The 26470-nt window shown below is 39.1% G+C and overlaps 1 protein-coding gene across 2 annotated transcripts in view; it reads left to right on the top strand.

The window, feature by feature from the left end:
• The window catches only part of KPNA3 (karyopherin subunit alpha 3), a 93916-nt gene that overhangs the window by 33329 nt on the left and 34117 nt on the right, over nt 1-26470 (top strand). For both annotated transcript variants that reach the window (XM_040266953.1, XM_040266954.1), the window contains exon 2: nt 12716-12760. In XM_040266953.1, the coding sequence (XP_040122887.1) occupies nt 12716-12760 (45 nt within the window). The remainder of the gene's footprint in view (nt 1-12715; nt 12761-26470) is intronic.

Below are 26470 nucleotides of genomic sequence, written 5' to 3'. Positions count from 1 at the left end.
ATTTGGCCACCTCATGTGAAGAATTGACTCATTGGAAAAGACTCTGATGCTGGGAGGGATTGGGGGCAGGAGGAGAAGGGGACGACCAAGGATGAGATGGCTGGATGGCATCACTGACTCAATGGACATGAATCTGAGTGAACTCCGGGAGTTGGTGATGGACAGGGAGGCCTGGCGTGCTGCGATTCATGGGGTCGCAAAAAGTCGGACACAACTGAGCGACTGAACTGAACTGAACTTCTTTTGGTGAATTTATGTTCTGCTTTAATCTGTATATACTTTTATATCTTGAAAAGTTTAAAAATTTTAAAATTACAGCTGCTGCTGCTACTGCTGCTAAGTCACTTGAGTCGTGTCCGACTCCGCGAGACCCCATAGATGGCAGCCCACCAGGCTCCCCTGTCCCTGGGATTCTCCAGGCAAGAACACTGGAGTGGGTTGCCATTTCCTTCTCCAGTGCATGAAAGTGAAAAGTGAAAGTGAAGTTGCTCAGTCATGTATGACTCTTCGTGACCCCATGGACTGCAGCCCTACAGGCTCCTCCGCCCATGGCATTTTCCAGGCAAGAGTGCTGGAGTGGGGTGCCATTGTAGAAGTAACTTCATTTAAATATCCAGTGTTCAGACTTCCCCAGCTGTGTTTTTATCTGTAGCATACGTGCACACATTCTAACATATGTAGTGGTGGTGTTCAGTTGCCAAGTCGTGTCTGACTCTTTGTTAGCTCATGGACCGCGGCTCTCCAGGCTTCCCTGTTCTTCACTATCTCCCTGAGTTTGCTCAAACTCATGTCCATTGAGTCAGTAATGCCATCCAACCATCTCATCCGCTGTTGCCTGCTTCTGCTCCTATCCTCAGTCTTTCCCAGCATCAACATCTTTTCCAGCGGGTTGGCTCTTTGCATCAGGTGGTCAAAGTATTGGAGCTTCAGCTTCAGCATCAGTCCTTCCAATGAATATTCGAGGTTGGTTTCCTTTAAGATTGACTGTTTTGATCTACTTACTGTCCACGGGACTGTCAAGCGTCTTCTCCAGTACCACAGTTTGAAAGTATCAGTTCTTCAGCACTGAGCCTTCTTTATGGTCCAACTCTCTCACATCTGTACATGACTACATTATAGTTTGTTTGGGTCAGTATTCATATAAGTTCTATGCTCTGTGATTGGTTGACATGTCTCTTAGATCTCCAGTCTGTAGATTCCTGCTCCATTTCTCAAGCCACCACCACCACCCCTCCTTTGCCTTGTTGCTTATTGTTTGAGAAATGGAGTTGTTTATCCTGAATTTTGCTCGTTGCAACTTCTTGATGTTTAGTATATCCTTCTGTTCTTTTCATTTCCTGTAAATTGGTTGTTAAATGTAAAGGCTTGGTATGTTTATTAATTAATCTATTTGCAAAGATTGAATTGTATGTGGTGTTAGAGACTGCAAAAGAAAGATCTTGAGATACAGTTTACATACATTTCCACATCTACTCAGTGGTTTTTAGCATATTCATACTAAAAGTAAAAGTTGTACAGCCATCTCCATGCTCAATTTCAGAATATTTTCATTACCACAAAAAGAGATAATGTGACCTTTAAGAGTCATTCTCCATTCTCCACCCGCTTCAACTAATCCATTTTCCATCTCCATAGATTTTCCTGTTCAGGACATTTACATAAGTGGAATCATATAGTATGTGGTCTTTTGTGACTGACTTAATTTCATTCAGCATAATGTTTTCAAGGGTCATTCATGTTTTTAGTATATGTTAGTAATTCATTCCTTTTTATTGCTGAATGATTTTCCATTGTATGGATATACCACATTATATGTATCCATTTGGTGGGGCATTTAAGTTACTCCCACATTTTGGCTATTGTGGATTGAGTTGCTGTGAACATTCTGGTACAAGTTTTTGTGCAGGCATATGTTTTCATATCTCTTGGGTATATACTGGGAGTGTAGTTGCTAAATCATGTGGTGATTCAACATTTAAATTTTTGAGGAACTCCCAGACTGTTTTTCAGACTATTGTGCAATCCCACCAGCAGAATGTGAGAGTTCTGATTTCTCCACATTCTCACCAGTACTTAACTGTCGTCTTCATTTTATCCATTTTAATGAGTATCTTGTGATTTTGTTTTCTATTTCTCTGATAGCTAATTATGTTGAACATCTTTTCCTGTGCTTATTAGCTATTTGTTTATCTTCTTTGGAGAACTGTTTATTCAGATCCTTTGCTTACTTTAAAATTGTGTTGTTTTATTATTGAATTGTATGGGTCCAATCTGGGCTTCCGTCGTAGCTCAGTCGGTAAAGAATCTGCCTGCAATACAGGAAACCCGGGTTCGATCCCTGGGTTGGGAAGATCCCCTGGAGAAGGAAATGGCAACCCACTCCAGTGTGCCTGCCTGGAAAATCATGGACAGAGGAGCCTGGAGGGCTGCAGTCCGTAGGATCGCAAAGAGTCAGGCACGACTGAGCGACTAACACTTATTTATTCTAGATACATGTCCCTTATCAGATATATAATTTGCAAATCTTCTCTCTCATTCCACGGATTGGCTTTTCACTTTCTTGGATAATACATAATTTTTATTGTTGTTGTTCTTTAGTTACTAAGTCATGTCCAATCCCATGGACTGCAGCCCGCCAGGCTCCTCTGTCCATGGGATTCTCCAGGCAAGAACACTGGAGTGGGGTGCCATTTCCTCCTCCAGGGCATCTTGCCGACCCAGGGATTAAACTGCATCTCCTGCACTGGCAGGTGGGTTCTTTACTGCTGAGCCACCAGGTGGTGGTGGTGGTGGTGGTGGTTTATTTGCTTAGTCGTGTCGGACTTTTGCAACCCTGTGGACCACAGCACGCCAGGCTCCTCTGTCCATGGGATTTTCCAGGCAAGAATACTAGAGTGAGTGGCCATTTCCTTCTTCACCAGATCTTCCCAACCCAGGAATCAAACCCGGGTCTCTTGCACTGCAGACAGATTCTTTACCGACTGAGCTACCTTCTTCCTACAGGGAAGCTCATAATTTTTATTAGGTGATGCATAATGAAGGGCAGGAAAGCCTGGTGTGCCGCATTCCATGGGGTCACAAAGAGTTGAACCTGAGTTAGCAACTGAACAGCAAACTACAGTGCTGGATTATTTCATTTCCTGATATTAGCAACCGTTGATGATCACTACCTAGGTCCATTAATTTGTTAATTGTAAAGTGTATTTGAATTCTACAATTCCTTCTTTGTAAGAATTCTGAGATTGAAGTTAATGTTCCTTCAGCTCATTGAAGATACCAATTTTACCGCTCTGGGGCTTCCATTGCTTTTCAGAAGTCAGCTTTGTCATGAATACCTTGAAACATGGATGGCTCAGTTGGTGGCAAATTTAGTTATTATTGTCCCAGAGCTATTTTTTTCTAGTTTTATCACTACTCGACAGGTCAATTTTATATCCTTATGTCGTCCTCTACCTCCTCCCCAAATAAAATTTATACATTTGTTTCAATTACTGTATTTAGAAGGAGCAAGTATATAAATACCTGTATTGCAGAGGATTTTAAAAACAGGTTTATGTTAGTATGGTTTATATACAGTATAATTTACTTACTGTTAGTATAAAGTTTGATTTTTAGTCAATTGTTCAGTTGTGCAGCCATCACAAAAATCTAGTTTTAGTCTACTTCCATTAACCCCCAAATTCCCTTCCTGTCCTTTTCTGAAATTACTTTCATTATAGAGATTTGTAACCTGGAGTTAATAGAGGCTTTCTGATGGCTTTAAAACCGCATGAAATTATATGTAAACCATATGTCATACAGGGCCTGTGTTTTTAAAAACGCAAAATTTTAGTAAAGTATTAATTATATGAGTACATTTTAGAGTTGACTGGGGATATACAAATTACTGGGTTGAAGGTTACAGGAGATAGTATGACTCTGCCACTAACTGGATGCACATTTAGCTTCATGATTTTTTTTTTTTTTATTACTTTTCTTGAAGTTTCATTTTCTCATACACATGTAATTCATTTTCATACATTCTGAAGTCATATGTAGCCTAATTTCCTTGAACTCTCTACCTTGTTTCTTCCCTGTTTCCGTATATTTATGTGTGAAATAGTCCTAGGTGATTCTTTACTTATACTTTTTGATATTTTATAGGTTTGTATTTTTGTCATGGTGGCTAGTTAGCTTTATTTGGTTCCTTCTCTTTTAGTTATTATCTGTTGATTCTCTGTTATGTACAGTTTGGAAATTGATTATGACTTCTTCCCCTCCTCCTCAGCATCTGATGTAAAATATATCTTTTTATTTTTTAGTTTTTTTGGTGTGTGTCTTTGATCTTTTTTTTTTTTTTTTGGTAGTTTGTGGCTGCACAGCATAGCTTATGCGATCTTAGTTCCTGGACCAGGAGTCTAACTCACGCCCTCAACAGTGTAAGCATTGAGTCCTAACCACTGGACCACCAGGGAATTTCCTTTAAAGGTTTAAAAAAATTGACTTTTATTTTGAGATAATTATAACATCATATGCAAATGTAGAACTTAATACAAAGAGACCATTTATTCAGTTTCCTCCAATGGTAACATACTGTAAAATACTGATATATATACAGTCAAGAGCTTCTCCATCTTCAGCTGCAAAGATTATAATCAACCTGATTTCGGTATTGACCATCTGGTGATGTCCATATGTAGAGCCAAAGATGGAGAAGCTCTATACAGTCAGCAAAGACAAAACTGGGAGCCGACTGTGACTCAGATCATGATCTCCCTATTGCCAAATTCAGACTTAAATTGAGGAAAGTAGGGAACACCACTAGGCCATACAGGTATGGCCTAAAGGAAATCCCTTAGAGCAATGGAAGTGACAAATAGATTTCAAGGGATTAGATCTGATAGGTGCCTGAAGAACTATGGACGGAGGTTCGTAACATGGTACAGGAGGCTGTGATCAAAACCATCTCCAAGAAAAAGAAATGCAAAAAGGCAAAATGGTTGTCTGAGGAGCCCTTACAAATAGCTGAGAAAAGAAGAGAAATGAAAGGCAAAGAAGAAAAGGAAAGATAGCCATCTGAATGCAGAATTCCAAAGAATAGCAAGGAGAGATAAGAAAACCTTCCTCAGTGATCCATGCAAAGAAAGAGGAAAACAATAGAATGGGAAAGACCAGAGATCTCTTCAAGACAATTAGGGGTACCAAGGGAGCATTTCATGCAAAGATGGGCACAATAAAGGACAGAAACGGTATGGACCTAACAGATGGAGAAGACAGTAAGAAGAGGTGGCAAGAATACACAGAAGAACTATACAAAAAAGATCTTCATGACCCAGATAACCACAGTGGTGTGATCACTCACCTAGAGCCAGACATCCTGGAGTGTGAAGTCAAGTGGGCCTTAGGAAGCATCACTACAAATAAAGCTAGTGGATGTGACAGAATTCCAGTTGAGCTATTTCAAATCCTAAAAGATGATGCTGCAGAAGTGCTGCACTCAACCTGCCAGCAAATTTGGAAAACTCAGTAGTGGCCATAGGATTGAAAAAGGTCAGTTTTCATTCCAGTGCCAAAAAATGTTAAACTTACCACATAATTGCACTCATTTCACATGCTAGCAAAGTAATGCTCAAAGTTCTCCAAGCCAGGCTTCAACAGAATATGAAACCTGGAGATTCATCCAGGCTGTTGCTTATATCAATAGTTCATTCATTTTTAAAAAATGTTTTTGTTTTGGCCACACCACGTGGCCTGCAGGATCTTAGTTCCCTAACTAGGGATCAAACCCAAACCCCCTGCAGTGGTAGTGTGGAGTTTTAACCGCTGGGCTGCCAGAAAAGTCCCTCATTTCTTTTTATTGCTGCGTAGCATTTTGTGGTATGGATGTACCAAAATTTCTTTTAAACGACAAAGGATGTCTGGGTTCCAGGTTTGGGCTGTCATGAATGAATAAAACTGCTACCAACATTTGTGTACATTTATGAAATGTAAGTTTTCATTTCTTTGGGATGAATGTTTAGTAGTAGCTAAGTCCAGTGTATTTGCATGTTTAGTTTTTAAAAAAATGATTTTCTGGATACTGCTTTACATTCCACCAGCAGTGCATGAGTTTCTCCACATCTTCCTCAGCGTTTAGTATTGTCTCATTTAATTTAGCTGTTCTGGTAGGTGTGTAGTAATATCTCATTTGGTTTTAATTTGCATTTCCCTAATGGTTAATAATATTGAACATCTTTTCATGTATTTATTTGCCATCTGTATATCCTCTTTGATGTAATATCTCTTCATTTCTTTTGCCTATTTTCTAATTTAATTGTTCTAATATTATAAGAGTTCTCTATAATAGTATTTCATTTTCATCCTTTCCACATGGAAGCTTTCTAAGAGTAAAATTTTAAATTTTGATGAAGTGTCATTTATTGTTTTTTCCTTTTATGGATCATGCTTTTAGGGAAAAGTCTAAGAATTCTTTGCCTAGTTCCAGATCCTAGTTTTAAATTTCAACATGATCAGTTTGTATTATATTTTGTGTATGAGGTATGAGTCTTCAAGTTGAGGTTCATATACTTGTCTGTTAACGTCTACCTGAATACCATCATTTGTTGAAGAGTCTAGCTTTCCTCTGTTGAATTATTTTCATGCCTCTGTCAGAAGGCGATTCAGCATGTTTGTGCAGGTCTGTGTGGGTTCCCTCTTCTGTTCCTTTGACCAGTGTATATATCTTTCCACCTGTATCACGCAGTGTTTATTACTGTAGCTATATAATAAATCTGGAAGTTAGATAGACTAATTCCTCCCACTTTTTTCCCCACAGAATTGTTAGCTATTCTAATTACTTTGGCTTTCTACATAAGCTTAGAACAGTATTATCGGTATTTGAAAGGAATTGTGCTGAATCTGTATATCATTATGAGAAGAATTGACATCACCTTGAGTCTACCAGTCCATGAACACAGTATGTCTTTACATTTTTTAGATTCTTAAATTCCTTCATCAGTGTTGTTTCATTTTAACATCTGTATCCTGTACATGTATTGTTAGGATCATACCTAAGTATTTTTTTGAGAAATTAATGATATTCTTTGTATTTTTCATTTTGATGCCCATGTGTGCATTGTTAGTTTATTGCTGGAGGAATGAGGCTCCCTGACTTCAAACTCTACTACAAAGCTGAAGTAATCAAAGCAGTCTGATACTGGCACAAAAACAGAAATATAATCAGTAGAATGGGATAGAAAGTCCAGAAGCAAACCCACACACCTGTGGTCAATTAATCTATGCCAAAGGAGACAGGAATATACAGTGGAGAAAAGACAGTCTCTGCAGTAAGTGGTGCTGGGAAAATTGGACAGTTGCCTGGACCACTCTCTGTGGTAGTTTTGATGCCCACGTGTTTGTTGCAAGTGTATAGACGTACAAACTGACTTTTGTGTTTTTATCTTTTTATCTTCTGTGACCTTGTTGAGCTAATTTATTAGATCTACCCTACCTATAGATGTCCAGAGGCATTTTCTTTTCTGTTTTTGAAATCCATTAGTCTTTCTAATATATCTTGGTATTGGTTTTTCTGGATTGATTTCCCAGTGCTTTGTGTGCTTTTTCAGTAATTTCAGGTCTTTTAGTTTTTGAACTTTTCTTTTTTAATTATTGTCTTTATTGTTATTTCTAATAATTTTCACCTTCATTTCTTTTTTATTAAAATTTTATTTCTTTGCACATTCTGTATCTCTTAAGCATTATCTGTTGTGTTGTGTGATTGTTCTTGGCTAGGTTTTCTTTCTGAAATTTTCAAAATTTTCAAATTCTTTCATTTCTATTACCTCATTTTTGAGTTTTTCTGAATAATAATGTTCTTTTACGTTTTCTGTCGTTCTCTAGGATGTAGTTTTTACCTTTGTATTTTAATGGATCATTCTGTTCCTTATGTCTTATAACATAGAATTTGACCCCAGTCCTTTTATGTTGTTCATTATATGATACATTTTCCTGAGCTTTTCAGAGTGAGGGATGGGTCAGGGTAGCTTTTCTAGCCATACTACTCTAGACCCCCTTCTACTTTTTTTAAAAAATGATTTTATAAATAAATATATATATATATATATATTCCTGTTTTCTGAGATCTGGCTCTTTTTCACTCACCCACTCTGGTCTGGATCCTCTGTTGTGCCTGTCTTAATCACTTGGAATTCTTCTCCCAGAAATTTCTTTTCAGTTATAGGGCTCTTCCCAGGAAGGAGGACTTCAGCCTCTTGTTTGAGTCTGCTCTCGTCATTTCTTGCAGTGCTTTGTCCTTTTCATTTGCAGCTGTCCTCAAATTGCCTTTCTAAATTCTAGAGATTCATGATTTGGGGTTCTCCTCCCCTCTCCTCCTTCAATTACCCAGTTAACTTCTGCCCTTCTATTTCCTTCAGCAGATATGCTGAGAACGTGTTAGTCCTGTACAGGTTTGCATTAGAAAAAGAATGCTCTGGCTGCATTATGGAAAACTGGTTCAGTGCATAGAAGGAGACTAGTAAAGATCCAGTTGACATGATGGTGGCTTAGTAGTCTAGGACGGTGGCGGTAAGGCTGGAAGGTTTGAATCCTATTTTGCTGACCTTGTTGGATGTCAGAGAATTGGAGAGTGAGTAACCATCCATGATCTACCAGGATTGGGGCTCTTGAACTTTTTGGGTGGTTGCACTGTTTCCTGGTATTGGAGATATTCATGGAAGTGTAGATGGTATTTTTTTCTGTGGGGGAAGATCAGGGAGCAGGTGTGGTATTTATAAGCAGCTGAGTTTGAGGCCTTGCAGTGATCTGTCCCCTATCCCTAAATTTACACATAGGCATACATATTTTAATTCTTCATTGAGCCCTTTCCTGATCCTCTGATCATGTCTCCTTCTGATATAGAACTTTATTATTTATTTTCCTATCTTAACAATTAACACATTTATATTACTGTGTGTTATTACTATCTTTTCCCCTAGACCAGCTGCTGGCAAACTTTTCTTAAAAGGACAGATAGTAAATATTACAGGCTTTGAGGGGCCAAGAAACAAAAATAAAGGTATCATATAGACATTTAATATCCTTTATACTGTAATCACTTAAAAATGTACAAACTATTCCTGTGGGGCCCTGAAAAAATAGACAGCTCGCCAGAATTGGCCCATAGGTTACGGTTTACTGACCACTGTACTAGACTATCAGAGAAGGCAATGGCACCCCACTCCTGCACTCTTGCCTGGAAAATCCCATGGGCAGAGGAGCCTGGTGGGCTGCAGTCCATGGGCTCGCTAAGAGTCTGACATGACTGAGCGTCTTCACTTTCACTTTTTACTTTCAAGCATTGGAGAAGGAAATGGCAACCCACTCCAGTGTTCTTGCCTGGAGAATCCCAGGGACGGGGGAGCCTGGTGGGCTGCCGTCTATGGAGTCGCACAGAGTTGGACACGACTGAAGCAACTTAGCAGCAGCAGCAGCAGTACTAGACTATAATTGCTGTATTTGCCTTCTAGTTGCAGGCATATTGCGTGGAGCATTTAGGTTGGATTTAGTAAATTTTTGACAAGAGTGAATATTGTATTTACAGATTTGAAGCCCAGGCGAGAGAGCAGAATAGATACTTGGACGTGGTCTTCAAACTGTAATTGAAGACGTAAGAGTAGATGAGATCACTTGGGAAGAATGAAAGGAAGGAGAGGCCCTAAGATGAAGCCTTTTTCTGTAACTTAAACAGAGTGGAGAGGAAGTGATGACTAATTCAAAGGTACTTGCACCATAGATGATAGTTAGGTGTTGCTGACTGACCTAAGCCATTTGGCCGTTTACACCCATAGGTTCTTTTGGATGAATAGAAGGCCTTTAACTGTATAAAATAGGTGCAGGTAATAGGTGATTTTCCTTAGAAATTTTACTACCAGTGAGTTATACTATTATTGTTGTTGTTGTTTTTGGCCATGCTGTATGACTTGTGGGATCTTAGTTCCCCGATCAGGGACTGAACCCAGGACTTCAGCAGTGAAAGTGCTGAGTCCTAACCATTGAACTGCCAGGGAATTCCCAGTGAGTAATAAAATAAGCCTTAGACAGAATTTGCTGTTAATCCTTACACAAGTGTGTATTAGCGAGCAGTCACTAGAAGTCAACGGAGCTTGTTTTATGAGTTTAGCTCTTTTAGATCCTGAACTACCACCTAGCAATAAAACTTTAACCCTAAGTAGACACCAGGAAGATCTGACTAGAATTAGGGAACAAAATCTTTCAAGATGAGGTGGGCCACAGAATCACTTAGACTCAAAAACTTCTCTGTAGGGCTTGTCAGATTCTTAAACTGCAAACAGGTAAGACTCAAGGTATACCTATATGCCTAGTTAATCCATATGTCTTGAACAATTCCAGTTCAGCAATAAAAAATTATTTCCAACATCCCTTATGTTAATTAACAAACAAGTGTCTAAATTCAGAAGTTGGTATTTGAAGCACTTACTAATTGGGAATGAACTCCTGATTTGGGCACTTCACATGCTAACTAACCTCCTCGGAAGTGTAGATTCCTCATTTATTCAGAGTACTTTAGTTCACCCACCACTTCTAGCCTTGCTGAAGTAGTTTTTTAATGGAAGTTACAGTGTAGCAGTAACTTGACCATATTTTCGAAGAGACAGGCTGCCTGGACTTTTTTGTTGTCTGCTACCTTATTTTTTACTTCCTTACTTACTTTATCTTGGCTGCGCTGGATCTTCCTGCTGCGTTCAGGCTTTCTCTGGTTGTGGGGCGCGGCGGCCACTCTCTAGTTGCCGGTCACGGGCCTCCCGTTGCGGCAGCCTCTCTGGTTGCAGAGCTCGGGCTCTGGGGCTGCCGTAGCTGCAGCACGTGGGCTTAGCTGCTCCGCTCCATGTGGCCCAAACGTGTCCCCTGCATTGGTGGGCGTATTCTTAACCACTGGACAACCAGGGAAGTCCTTGTGTACTCTCTTTAAACAGTTTGTAAACAATTGAGTGTAGTAGTCATTACAATCAGAGTACCTTTCTCTTCCAGCTTTAGTAACGGCTGGATTGGGCAAACAGTCTATACAGGCAGACTTTGACAATTGGTAGTTTTTCAGGTGAGTAAAGACAGCTTTCTTTACAGAGTGATCAGATAACACTTCATTAATATTTGTATTTGCTCAACATTTATTATAATTTGTATGATTAATCAATACATAAAGCATTCTCTGTATTAATAGTGTTGAAACATAAACCCAGGAACATTAAATATAGAATTATATTCAGGGCTTGCTCTTTTTACTGTTGAACCCTATTAGTAGTAATAGTTTTAGCAGTGCCTCTTTCCATCACATCAAATAAATGTTACTAATTTGAATTTTATTTGGCAATTTCCTTTACATTAATTAAATATATCTGTCTTTAAGCATGAGTTAATGTCTAGATTAATATTTCAGTGTATTTAACAAAGTTTATAATTTGGGTTCCGTGGGATTCTTTTTCCTACAAAGAGATTAATTTATCACTGCAGTTTAAGAAAACTTGACAGAGGCACAGTAACAAAAGATCATTAAATAGAATAATATTAATAACACACTGCCTGTAGCAGTGTATTAAAAAAGTAATACACCATGACATGTGGCCTTTATTCTAAAAATGTAAACATTTGCTGTATTTGTATGTGTAATGAAATGATCCATTATATCACTGTGTTAAGGGGAGAAGGTATATATGTGCTGTCCTTAGTTGCTCAGTCATATCCAACTCTTTGCAAAACCATGGACTGCAACACACCAGGCTCCTCTGTCCATGGGGATTCTGCAGGCAAGAATACTGGAGTGGGTTGCCATGCCCTCCTCCAGGGGATCTTCCCAACCCAGGGATTGAAACTTAGGTCTCCTGCGTTGCAGGCGGATTCTTTACCAGCTGAGCTACCAGAGATATCTAGTTATTTTAATAATTCCTGTTAAGACATTTGTGAGAGCCTCTTAGTAAACTTAGAAGGATACTTCTTTATCTTTTGATACAAAATACCTGTCTCAAGTTTATTTTCATTTTTATGGTCATAACAATGAGTAAATTACTTTCTTGAAACATTAATTGTTTGAGATAGAATACACTAGTTGCAGGCATAAAAAATTGGTTCTGGCTGACTTAAAAGCAAAACCATATTGGAAGACTATGAGGTAGTTCATCGAATGAGTAGAGACACCAGATAACTAGGAATATAGCAAGTTCAGAAATAGGCATGGCTCACTGCCTTGTCCAGATACTTCCTTTGGTAATTAACGTGCTTTTTTTAAAAAAAATTTCCCTCTTTCTATTTTGCTCTGGGTTCAGAGTTACAGGGGAGAGTTCTGTTGGCAGAGTTTGAGCTCATGCTGTTTATGCTAGGAGAGAGTGAGATGATTTTCTTTTTTCTTTTTTTGGAGATGCTTTAATAGATGGTTCCATCAAGACTACACAGTGGAGAGTATATAATTCCCCATAGAAACCTGGGTGCAGTTAGGACAGGGGCGTGGGTCTTAGGCAGCTGAGCTCTGTCTCCCACTCCCCACAGAACTAATCAACAGGTAACCAGTAAAATAGACAGGAGTTTTGACTTTTTAGCCTCCTATAGTTCATCATTTAAAGTCTAAAACTGACTAATCCTTAATCTTTAAGAATAAAATCTAAAAAAAAAAAATAAATGCCAGAGACCTTAATTTATACTAGCAGTATCAATATTTAGATACTTAATGAAACTTTTGTTTTTCTTACAGACAATGCGAAGACACAGAAATGAAGTGACAGTTGAATTGCGAAAGGTAAGAGTGATTTGTGTTTAATTAAAAAATAGATTTTTTTCTAATGTTAAAACTTTGTATAACTTGAATAATGAAAATACTATGGCAGATTAGTGGGCATCCCTAAAACTATACAGCATAAAAACATATGGTTAAATAATTTATGATGGCATTCATTTTTAGTACCTTCCATTTCTTGAGGTGTTAGGTACTGTGTGAAGTACTGTACCACTGTCATTGAAGTTCTCATAACATCTGGTGAAGTTAGATACTGTTTGTTAAAGACACTTTAGAAAAATAAATAACAATAGAATAACCTTATATTCTACCAGTTGGATGCAACTGTTGTTAAAAATTTGTTTTGTTTTTTTCCATTACTTTTGAATTGCCCTTGATTAGATTGTGTTTTTATGCAAGCACATTTTATTTTTTTAAGCACATTTTCTTTTAAGCAAATTTTAATTATCAATTAAGAAAGTACACATAATAAATTCTGTCGATATACACACATACATTTAAAAAATAGATTTGAAACTTACATCTAAATCTTTGTGTTTGTCTTAAGTTAGATTTTCTTCATTTGATTCACTCCTGAAACTCATATATTATCTTAAATCTTTCCAGAGAGAAAGACTGTCTTGATGCAGAGAGTACATACTCTCTCAGTGAGTCACTAAAATTAAATGGACTTCCCTGGTGGCTCAGACGGTAAAGCGTCTGTCTACAATGCAGGAGACCCGGGTTCGAACCCTGGGTTGGGAAGATCCCCTGGAGAAGGAAATGGCAATCCACTCCAGTACTGTTGCCTGGAAAATCCCATGGACAGAGGAGCCTGGTAGGCTACAGTCCATGGGGTCAAAAAGAGTCAGACACAACTGAGCGACTTCACTTCACTTCACTTCACTTCAGTAAGTCTTTAATACCCACTTTGTGTCATGAATTTTTACTCAGCATTGATATGCTACTTGTTATAGTATATAGTTCCTGAGATCCATTCTTCCATACCCCTTCTGACCCATTTTTTTATTAAATTTGAAAAATACTTGCTAATCTCAGTTCTTTCGACTCCTTAACTTCATGGATACTCAGAGATTAACCCCAGTGATTTGTCAGTTTTCAGATCGTTGGGTCATTTGGACCAGAGAACTGACCTAAGCCTTAATAAACTGAACTAAGCTTTTAATAAATGAGTGAGGTGAGCTCCTTGCCAATCTTAACACTTTGACTTAGCGTCTTTTTCTTTTTAACTTTTTATTAGCACATACATACAAAATATCAACACAACTTAAGTGTACAGCTTGATGAATTTTCACAAAGTGAACACATCTGTATCCTAAGGCTCCTTCACAGTTAGTGCTGTGCCCCAAAGTAACCATTACCCTGATTTCTAATGTTATAGATTATTTTGCATATTTTGAACTTTATATAAATGGAATAGTATGTGTCCTTTTGCATTTGGTTTTTCATTCATCTTGTGAAGATCATTCTCTGTAGGAGAACCACTAGGAATAAAATTGAAATTAAATAATTACTCATTTTTTGTTAGCTCTTCACATTACATCAACTCTCTGCCCAGATATAAGCCTTCATTTTCCCTTAACTTTTCATACCTGGAATACAATTCTGAGACTTTTGTATTGGTCTTGGTATTATTCAGAATTCTCTCCTGTTTTAAGCTTTTTAGCTCCTCTGATATGCTTATAAATCTAAGCTCTTCACTTATATTTATACTTGGTGATTTGTTTCTCTTATTTAATAGTTCTGCTCCCTCTGTATTTAATTTATAGAATTAAAGTTTCTTCCTTGCCAGAGTACGTCTTTTCTTAATGTCCCCCTTGGTTTCTTTAGACATCACTTTTTTTTTAACTTTTATTTTATATTGGAGTATAATTAATTAACAATATTGTGTTAGTTTCAGCTGTACAGCAGAGTTATTCATTTAAACATATACTTGTATCTGTTCTTTATCAAATTCTTTTCCAATTTAGGTTTTTAAGAATATTGAGCAGAGTTCCCTGTGATATACAGTAGGTCCTTGTTGGCTGTGTGCCCAGTGGCTTTAGTCCTGTCCAACTCTTCACAACCTTGTGGACTGTAGCCCACCAGGCTTCTCTGTTCTTGGGATTTTCCGAGCAAGAATACTGGAGTGGGTTGCCATGCCCTTCTTTAGGGATCTTCCTGACCCAGGGATCAAATCCGTGTGGTGGTGGTGGTTTAGTCTAGAGACCTCTTTCTTAGCTCTTCATTTTTCCCTTCTGGATAACATTATTTCCTTTCTAATTACTCTGATTAATTCCTGAAAAAAAAAAGCTTGTGGGATGATCAAAATAAAATTAACTGAAGAAATTTCAGGCAGTTCCTTATTTCACATTTCAGAATTCCTTGAGTAAGCAGCAGAAAGTGACCCCTTCTGAAACAAAGCATAGACTTCAAAGCTTAATTGATTTTGATGTACTTCTTCAGAGGTGGGAAGAGCCCTTCAAAAGTAGATTCTTCCACTCTTTAAGGACAAAGTGTCTGTCTTTGATTTTACCCTTGTTATCTTTATTGCTCCATTGAGGAGAAAATCACAGCATTGTTATTACTGACGCTGAGATTGTTGAAAGTACAAGAAAGGGAGCTAGTTCCCAGAGTTTCTTAGATGAGCTCTACACATTTCTACTAGATGGTCAGCTTCTAAATTGAATGTGTTAACCACACTTCCCCCATCCAACCCCAGCTTCCCACACCCCAGTACTCCTAGGTCTCTTCCCCAGCCTGTCTCAGAATGCTTAGTCAGATTCTGGACATGTAGTTGAAAGTGTTAGTCACTTCACTGTGTCCACCTCTTTGCAACCCCATGGACTGTAGCTCCTCTGTCCATAGAATTCTCCAGGCAAGATTACTGGAGTGGGTTGCCGTTCCCTTCTCCAGGGAATCTTCTCAACCAGGAGTTGAACCCGGGTCTCCTGCATTGCAGGTGAATTCCTTACCAACTGAGCCACAAGGGAAGCCCAGGAATACTGGAGTGGGTAGCATATCCCTTCTCCAGTGGATCTTCCTGACCCAGGAACTGAACCGGGGTCTAGAATTGTGATATCTTAAATTTTTACTTAAATTTACATCACTTATTGAAGTTTTACGAAAAACGCTTTAGTTATAGAGTAGTGCTATTCAGAAGACCTGATCTGTGACAAGTCAGGGAGCTTGTCTCAAAATAGTAAACAAATCTGAAGCAGAGGAACAAATCAGGGAGCTGGAAGATAAAATGGTGAAAATAACTTCTGAAGAGCAGAGTAAAGTAAAAAGAATGGAAAGAACTGAGGATAGTTTCAGAAACCGCTGGGACAATATCAAACACACCAACATTCAAGTTATAGGGATCCCAGAAGAAGAGAAAAAAAAAGGGTATGAGAAATTTTTCGAAGAGATTATAGTTGAAAATTTCCCCACCATGGAAGAGGAAGTAGTGAATCAAGTCTAAGAGGCACAAAGAGCCCCACACAGGATAAACCCAAGGGGAAATGTGCCAAGACACACACTAATCGAACTAACAAAGACTAAACACAAAGCAAGAATATTAAGAGCAACAAGGGAAAAGCAACATGTAACATACAAGGGAAACCCTGTAAGTTTAACAGTTGATCTTTCAACAGAAACTCTGGAGGCCAGAAGGGAATGGAAGGATGTATTTAAAGTACTAAAAGGGAAAAATCTATAACCGAGATTACTGTACCCAGCAAGCATCTTATTCAGAATTGATGGAGAAATAAAAAGCTTTACAGACAAGCAAAAGTTAAGAGAATTCAGTACCACCAAACCAGATTTACAGCAAATGTTAAAGGGACTTACATAGTCAAGAAATACAAGAGAACAAAACAGATCTACAAAATCGACCTCAAACAATTTAAAAATGGCAATGAAAGTGAAAGTGAAGTCGCTCAGTCGTGCCCGACTCTTTGCAACCCCATGGATGGTAGCCTGCACCAAGCTCCTGCGTCCATGGGATTTTCAAGGCAAGAAGTACTGGAGTGGGTTGCCATTTCCTTCTCCACAGAATCTTCCCAACCCAGGGATCGAACCCAGGTCTCTCACATTGTAGACAGACACTTTACCGTCTGAGACACCAGGGAAGTAGGAACATACATATCAATAATTACTTTAAATGTAAATGGATTAAATGCTCCAACCAAAAGACACTGACTAGCTGAATGGGTCCAAAAACAAGATCCATATATATACTGTCTACAAGAAACCCACTTCAGACCTAAAGACACATATAGACTGAAAGTGCATATTCCATGCAAATGGGAAGCAAAAGAAAGCTGGAGTAGCAATTCTCATATCAGACAAAATAGACCTTAAAATAAAGAAAATTGCAAGAGATAAGGAAGGACACTACATAATGATCAAGGGATCAATCCAAGAGGAAGACATAGCAATTGTAAATATCTGTGCACCCAACATAGGACCTCAATACATAAGACAAACACTAACAGACATAAAAGGAGAAATTGACAGTAACACAATAATAGTAGGAGACTTCAACACCCCACTCACACCAATGGACAGATCTTCAAAACAGAAAATTAATAAGGAAACACAGGTCTTAAATGATACATTAGATGAGACGGATCTCATTGATACCTTTAGGACATTCCATCCAAATGCAGAAGAATACAAGTGCACATGGAACATTCTCTAGGATAGACCACATCTTGGGTCACAAATCAAAGCTCAGTAAATTTAAGAAAATTGAGATCGCATCAAGCATCTTCTCTGACCACAGTGCTATGAGACTAGATATCAATTAACAAGAAAAAACTATAAGAAACACAGGGGAGATTAAACAGTGCATTTCTAAATAACCAGCAGGTTACTGAAGAAGTCAAAAGGGAAATAAAAAATTTCTAGAAACAAATGACAAAATCTATGGGATGCAGCAAAAGCAGTTTAAGAGGGAAGTTTATAGCAATACAATCCTACCTCAAGAAACAAGAAAAACATTGAATAGATAACCTAACTTTACACCTGAAACAACTGGAAAAATAAGAACAAAAAACCGCCAAAGTTAGTAGATGGAAAAAAATCAGAAAGATCCAAGCAGAAATAAATGAAAAAGAAATGAAAGAATAGTAAAGATTAATAAAACTAAAAGCTGGTTCTTTGAGAAGATAAGCAAAATTGGCAAACCCTTATCCAGACTCATCAAGAAAAAATAGAAGAATCAAATCAACAAAATTAGAAATGAAAAAGAAGAGGTTATAACAGACAATGGAGAAATACAAAGGATTATAAGAGACTATTATAAACAACTATCTGGCATTAAATGGATAACCTGGAGAAATGGACAGATTCTTAGAAAAGTTCAATCTTCCAGGACTGAACCAGGAAGAAATAGAAATTATGAACAACCCAATTATAAGCACTGAAATTGAAGCTGTGATCAAAAATCTCCCAAAGAAAAAATGCCCAGGACCAGATGGCTTCACAGGAAAATTCTCTCAAACATTTAGAGAAGAGCTAATGCCTATCCTTCTAAATCTTTCAAGAAATTGTAGGGGAAGGAATACCTCCAAACTCATTCTATGAGGCCACCATCACCCTGACACCAAAACCAGACAAAAACAACACACAAAAAGAAAACTACAGGCCACTATCACTGATAAACATAGATGCAAAAATCCTCAACAAAATTTAAGCAAACAGAATTCAGCAACACATCAAAAAGCTCATACACCATGATCAAGTTGGGTTTATTCCAGGAATGCAAGGATTCTTCAATATACACAAATCAGTCAGTGTGGTACACCATATTAACAAATTGAAAGATAAAAATCATAATGTAATCTAAATAGATGCAGAAAAAGCCTTTGACAAAATTCAGCACCCATTTATGGTTAAAACTCTTCAAAAAATGGGCATAGAAGGTACCAACCTCAACATAGTAAAGGCCATATATGATAAGTCTATAGCAAACAGAATTCTCAGTGGTGAAAAACTGAAAGCATTCCCCCTAAGATCAGGAACAAGACAAGGGCGTCCACTTTCACCACTATTATTCAACATAGTTCTGGAAGTCCTAGCTACAGCGATCAGAGAAGAAAAAGAGATAAAAGGAATCCAGATCAGAAAAGAAGTAAAGCTCTCACTGTTTACAGATGACATGATACTGTACATAGAAAACCCTAAAGAGAGTATCAGAAAATTACTAGAGCCAATCAGTGAATTTAGCAAAGTTGCAGGATATAGAATCAATACACAGAAATCACTTACATTTCTATATACTAACAATGAAAAATCAGAGAAATTAAGGAATCAATCCCACTCACCATTGCAACAGAAATAATTAAATATCTAGGGATAAACTTACTTAAGGAGACAAAAGAACTATACACAGAAAATTGTAAGATACTAATGAAAGAAATCAAAGACAACATAAACAGATGGAGAGGTACTCCATGTTCCTGGGTAGGAAGAATCACTATTGTGAAAATAACTATAGTACCAAATGCAATCTACAGATTCAATGCAGTCCCTATCATTACCAACGACATTTTTCACAGAACTGGAACAAAAAAATCTCACAATTCATAGGGAAACACAAAAGACCCTGAAGAGCCAGAGCAGTCTTGAGAAAGAATGGAGCTGGAGGAATCAACCTTCCTGACTTCAGATTATACTACAGAGCTATAGTCATCAAGACAGTAAGTATGGTACTGGCACAAAAACAGAAACACAGACCAACGGAACAAGATAGAAAGCCCAGAAATAAACCTGTGGACTTAATGGGTACCTTATTTTTGACAGAGGAGGCAAGAATATACAATGGGGCAAAGACAGCCTCTTCAATAAATGGTGCTGGGAAAAGTCAACAGCTACATGTAAAAGAATGAAATTTGAATACTTCCTAAAACCATACACAAAGATAAACTCAAAATGGTTTAAAGACCTAAATGTAAGACCAGAAACTATAAAACTCTTAGAGGAAAACATAGAAAGAACACTCGATGACCTCAATCAAAGCAAGATCCTCTATGGCCCACCTCCTAGAGTAATGGAAACAAAAACAAAAGTAAACTAGTGGGACCTGATTAAACTTAAAAGCTTTTGCACAGCAAAGGAAACTATAAGTAAAGTGAAAAGACAACCCTCAGAATGGGAGAAAATCATAGCAAATGAAGCAACTGATAAAGGATTAATTTCTAAAATATACAAGCAGCTCACACAACTCAATGCCAGAAAAACAACCCAATCAAAAAGTGGGGAAAAGACCTAAACAGACATTTCTCCAAAGAAGACATACGGATGGCTAACAAACACATGAAAAGATGCTTAACATCACTCATTATTAGATAAATGCAAATTAAAACTACAATGAGATATCATCACCTCGCACCAGTCAGAATGGCCATCATCAGAAAGTCTACAAACAATAAATGCTGGAGAGGGTGTGGAGAAGAGGGAATGCTCTTGGACTGTTGGTGTGAATGTAACTTGATACAGCCACTATGGAAGACGGTATGGAGATTCCTTGAAAAACTAGGAAAAAACCACCATATGACCCAGCAATCCCACTCCTAGGGATATACCCTGAGAAAACCAAAATTGAGAAAGACACGTGTATCCCATTGGTCATTGCAGCACTATTGACAGTAGCTAGAACCTGGAAGCAACCTAGATGTCCATCAACAGATGAATGGATAAAGAAGTTTTGGTATCATATATGCAATGGAATATTACTCAGCCATAAAAAGAAACACATTTGAGTCAGTTCTAATCTGATGGATGAACCTAAAACCTACTATAGAGAGTGAAATAAGTCAGAAGGAGAAACATAAATATCATATTCTAATGCATATATATGGAATCTAGAAAAATGGTACTGAAGAATTTATTTACAGGGCAGCAGTGGAAAAACAGACATAGAGAATAGACTTATGGACTTGGTAGAGGGGAACAGAGGGTGAGATGTATGGAAAGAGTAACATGGAAATTTACATTACCATATGTAAAACAGATCAGTTCAGTTCAGTCACTCAGTTGTGTCCGACTCTCTGTGACCCCATGAACCGCAGCATGCCAGGCCTCCCTGTCCATCACCAACTCCCAGAGTCCACCCAAACCCATGTCCATCAAGTCGGTAATGCCATCCAACCATCTCATCCTCTGTCGTCCCCTTCTCCTCCTGCCCTCAATCTTTCCCAGCATCAGGGTCTTTTCAGCTCTTCACATCAGGTGGCCAAAGTATTGGAGTTTCGGGTTCAACATCAGCCCTTCCAATGAACACCTCGGACTGATCTCCTTTAGGATAGATTGGTTGGATCTCCTTGCAGTCCAAGGAACTCTCGAGTCTTCTCCAACACCACAGTTCAAAAGCATCACTTCTTTGGTGCTCAGCTTTCTTTATAGTCCAACTCTCACATCCATACATGACCACTGGAAAAACCATAGCCTTGACTAGATGGACCTTAGTCGGCAAAGTAATGTCTCTGCTTTTTAATATGCTGTCTAGGAGGAGCCTGGTAGGCTGCAGTCCATGGGGTCCCGAAGAGTTGGACACGACTGAGCAACTTCACTTTCACTTTTCACTTTCATTCATTGGAGGGGGAGGTGGCAGCCCACTCCAGTGTTTTTGCCTGGAGAGTCCCAGGGACGGGGGAGCCTGATGGGCCGCCGTCTCTGTGGTCGCACAGAGTCGGACACGACTGAAGCAACTTAGCAGCAGCAGGTTGGTCATAACTTTCCTTCCAAGGAGTAAGTGTCTTTTTAATTTCCTGGCTGCAATCACCATCTGCAGTGATTTTGGAGCCCAGGAAAATAAAGTCTGACACTGTTTCCACTGTTTCCCCATCTATTTCCCATGAAGTGATGGGACTGAATGCCACGATCTTCGTTTTCTGAATGTTGAATTTTAAGCCAACTTTTTCACTCTCCTCTTTCACTTTCATCAAGAGGCTTTTTAGTTCCTCTTCACTTTCTGCCATAAGGGTGGTGTCATCTGCATATCTGCGGTTATTGATATTTCTCCCGGGAATCTTGATTCCAGCTTGTGCTTCCTCCAGCCCACCGTTTCTCATAATGTGCTCTGCATATAAGTTAAATGAGCAGGGTGACAGTATACAGCCTTGACATCCTCCTTTTCCTATTTGGAACCAATCTGTTGTTCCATGTCTAGTTCTAACTGTTGCTTCCTGACATGCATACAGATTTCTCAAGAGGCAGGTTAGGTGGTCTGGTATTCCCATCTCTTTCAGAATTTTCCACAGTTTATTGTGATCCACACAGTCAAAGGCTTTGGCATAGTCAATAAAGCAGAAATAGATGGTTTTCTGGAACTCTCTTGCTTTTTCCATGATCCAGCGGATGTAGGCAATTTGATCTCTGGTTCCTCTGCCTTTTCTAAAAGCAACTTGAACATTTGGAAGTTCATGGTTCATGTATTGCTGAAGCCTGGCTTGGAGAATTTTAAGCGTTGCTTTTCTAGCGTGAGAGGAGTGTAATTGTGTGGTAGTTTGAACATTCTTTGTAGTAAAACAGATAGCCAATGGGAATTTGCTGTATGGCTCAGGAAACTCAAACAGGGGCTCTGTATCACCCTAGAGAGGTGGGGTTCAGAGGGAAATGGGAGGGATGTTTAAAAGGGAGGGGATATATGTATCAGTTCAGTTCAGTTCAGTCCCTCAGTCGTGTCTGACTCTTTGCGACCCCATGAATCGCAGCACGCCAGGCCTCCCTGTCCATCATCAACTCCCAGAGTTCACTCAAACTCATGTCCATCGAATCAGTGATGCCATCCAGCCATCTCATCCTCTGTCGTCCCCTTCTCCTCCTGCCCCCAATCCCTCCCAGCATCAGAGTCTTTTCCAATGAGTCAACTCTTTGCATGAGGTGGCCAAAGTACTGGAGTTTCAGCTTTAGCATCATTCTTTCCAAAAAAATCCCAGGGTTGATCTCCTTCAGAATGGACTGGTTGGATCTCCTTGTAGTCCAAGGGACTCTCAAGAGTCTTCTCCAACACCACAGTTCAAAAGCATCAATTCTTCGGCACTCAGCCTTCTTCACAGTCCAACTCTCACACCCATACATGACCACAGGAAAAACCATAGCCTTGACTAGACGGACCTTAGTCGGCAAAGTAATGTCTCTGCTTTTGAATATGCTATCTAGGTTGGTCATAACTTTTCTTCCAAGGAGTAAGCGTCTTTTAATTTCATGGCTGCAGTCACCATCTGCAGTCATTTTGGAGCCCCAAAAAATAAAGTCTGACACTCTTTCCCATCTATTTCCCATGAAGTGATGGGACCAGATGCCATGATCTTCGTTTTCTGAATGTTGAGCTTTAGGCCAACTTTTTCACTCTCCTCTTTTCACTTTTATCAAGAGGCTTTTTAGTTCCTCTTCACTTTCTGCCATAAAGGTGGTGTCATCTGCATATCTGAGGTTATTGATACTTTTCCCGGCAACCTTGAATGGCTAATTCATGTTTAGGTTTGACAGAAAACAACAAAATTCTGTAAAGCAATTATCCTTAAATAAGAAAATAAATTATTTTTAAAAAATTAAAAAAAAAATGAACAAGACCTTGCTTCCTTTACCATGAAAGTTTTTCTGCCTAGATTAATAAATAATGGAACTAAATGGTGTGTTCAGAATTCTCAAATTTTGAACAATTTGATACTGAAAATTCTCCAAGCCAGGCTTCAACAGTATGTGAACCGTAAACTTCCAGATGTTGAAGCTGGATTCAGAAAAGGGAAAGGAACCAGAAATCAAATTGCCAGCATCCGCGGGATCATCAAAAAAGACAGAGTTCCAGAAAAACATCTACTTTTGCTTTATTGACTATGCCAAAGCCTTTGACTGTGTGGATCACAATAAACTGTGGAAAGTTCTGAAGGGATCGGAATACCAGACCACCTGATCTGCCTCCTGAGAAATCTGTATGCAGGTCAGGAAGCAACAGTTAGAACCGGACATGGAACAACAGACTGGTTCCAAATAGGAAAAGGAGTACTTCAAGGCTGTATATTGTCACCTTGCTTTATTTAACTTATACGCAGAGTACATCATGAGAAATGCTGGGCTGGATGAAGCAAAAGCTGGAATCAAGGTTGTAGAGAGAAACATCAGTAACCTCAGATATGCAGATGACACCACCCTTATGGCAGAAAGAGAAGAAGAAATAAACAGCCTCTTGATGAAAGTGAAAGAAGAGAGTGAAAAAGTTGGCTTAAAATTCAACATTCAGAAAACGAAGATCATGGCATCTGGTCCCATCACTTCATGGCAAATAGATGGGGAAACAATGGAAACACTGGCAGACTTTATGTTTGGGGGCTCCAAAATCACTGCAGATGGTGGCTGCAGCCATGAAATTAAGACGCTTGCTCCCTGGAAGAAAAGCTATGACCAACCTAGACGGCATATTAAAAAGCAGAGACATTACTTTGTCAAAAAGGTCCGTCTAGTCAAGGCTGTGGTTTTTCCAGTGGTCATGTATGGATGTGAGAGTTGGACTGTAAAGAAAGCTGAGCACTGAAGAGTTGATGATGCTTTTGAACTATGCTTTGTGGAAGACTCATGAGAGTCCCTTGGACTGCAAGGAAATCCAAGCAGTCCATCCTAAAGGAAATTAGTCCTGCGTATTCATTGGAAGGACTGACACTGAATCTGAAGCTCCAGTACTTTGGCCACCTGATGTGAAGAACTGGCTCACTGGAAAAGACTCTGATGCCGGGTAAGATTGAAGGCGGGAGGAGAAGGGGATGACAGAGGATGAGATGGTTGGATGGCATCACTGACTCAATGGACATGAGTTTGAGTAAACTCTGGGAGTTGATGATGGACCGGCAGTCCACGGGGTCGCAAAGAGTTGGACAGGAGTGAATGACTGAACTGAACTGAACATCAAAAAGCTTAAACATATACATTGAGGCAATATAGCATAATGGTTAAAAACTCAGTTCTGCCATTTTTTAGCTCTGTGACTTTAGCCAAGTTATTTCATTTCTTTTTGACTCTGTTTACAACATGAAATAAGACCGAAATACAGACTTCTTGTGAATGTTGAACCATAAAGGCTTAATTAAATAAGAAGAGATCAAGAAGGTAAAGGAAAACAGAGGAGCTCAAAAAGAGTTTGAGGCCAGTAAGGCACTGCATATTGACTTCCCTGGTGGCTTGTATGGTAAAGCGTCTGCCTACAATGCAGGAGACCCAGATTCAATCCCTGGGTTGGAAGATCTCCTGGAGAAGGAAATGGCAACCCACTCCAGTATTCTTGCCTGGAAAATCCCATGGGTGCAAAGAATTCGATATGACTGAGTGACTTCACTTTCACTTTCAAGGCACTGCAATATTAAGAACTAGATCTGATCCTCAGTTTTTATAGATCAGTATCAGTCTTATTCAAAGTACGGTTATTGGCTAAAAGTCCTCAGACTGTTTGTTGCAGGTCTGCTACAAGTAAGAAGCTTGTGCTTGTAATAAACTGCAAAACTAAGCACACCATTTCAGTCGAGTCGCTCAGTCATGTCCGACTGTTTGTGACCCCATGGACTGCAGCACACCAGGCCTCTCTGTCCATCACCAACTCCGGGAGTTTACTCAGACTCATGTCCATTGAGTCAGTGATGCCATATCAGGTTCTTTTCCAGTGAGCCAGTTCTTCACATTAGGTGGCCAAAGTATTGGAGTTTCACCTTGAGCATCAGTCTTTCCAATGAATATTCAGGACTGATTTCCTTTAGGACTGATTAGTTGAATCTACTTGCAGTCAAGGGACTCTCAAGAGTCTTCCCCAACACCACAGTTCAAAAGCATCAGTTCTTCAGCACTCAGCTTTCTTTATAGTCCGAATCTCACTTCTGTACATGACTACTGGTAGAAACCATAGCTTTGACTAGATGGACCTTTGTTGGGAAAGTAATACCTCTGCTTTTTAATATGCCATCTAGGTTGGTCATAGCTTTTCTTCCAAGGAGCAAGCATCTCTTGATTTCATGGCTGCAGCCACCATCTGCAGTGATTTTGGAGCGCCCCCAGAATAAAGTCTGTCACTGTTTCCATTGTTTCCCCATCTATTTGCCATGAAGTGATGGGACCAGATGCCATGATCTTCGTTTTCTGAATGTTGAGTTTTAAGCCAACTTTTTCACTCTCTTCTTTCACTTTCATCAAGAGGCTGTTTATTTCTTCTTCTCTTTCTGCCATAAGGGTGGTGTGATCTGCATATCTGAGGTTATTGATATTTCTCCCGGCAGTCTTGATTCCAGCTTTTGCTTCATCCAGCCCAGCATTTCTCATGATGTACTCTGCATATAAGTTAAATAAGCAGCATGACAATATGCAGCCTTGACGTACTCCTTTCCCGATTTGGAACTGGTCTGTTGTTCCATGTCCGGTTCTAACTGTTGCTTCCTGACCTGCATACAGATTTCTCAGGAGGCAGGTTAGGTGGTCTGGTATTCCTATCCCTTCAGAATTTTCCACAGTTTATTGTGATCCACACAGTCAAAGGCTTTGGCATAGTCAATAAAGCAAAAGTAGATGTTTCTCTGGAACTCTGTCTTTTTCAATGATCCAGTGGATGTTGGCAATTTGACCTCTGGTTCCTCTGCCTTTTCTAAATCCAGCTTGAACATCTGGAAGTTCATGGTTCATGTATTGCTGAAGCCTGGCTTGGAGAATTTTGAGCATTACTTTTACTAGTGTGTGAGATGAGTGCAATTGTGCAGTAGTTTGAGCATT

This window comes from Oryx dammah, unplaced genomic scaffold, assembly GCF_014754425.2.
Source record: "Oryx dammah isolate SB20612 unplaced genomic scaffold, SCBI_Odam_1.1 HiC_scaffold_24, whole genome shotgun sequence".
NCBI classification, from domain to species: Eukaryota; Metazoa; Chordata; class Mammalia; order Artiodactyla; family Bovidae; genus Oryx; species Oryx dammah.
This window is presented reverse-complemented; position numbering and strand designations above follow the sequence as displayed.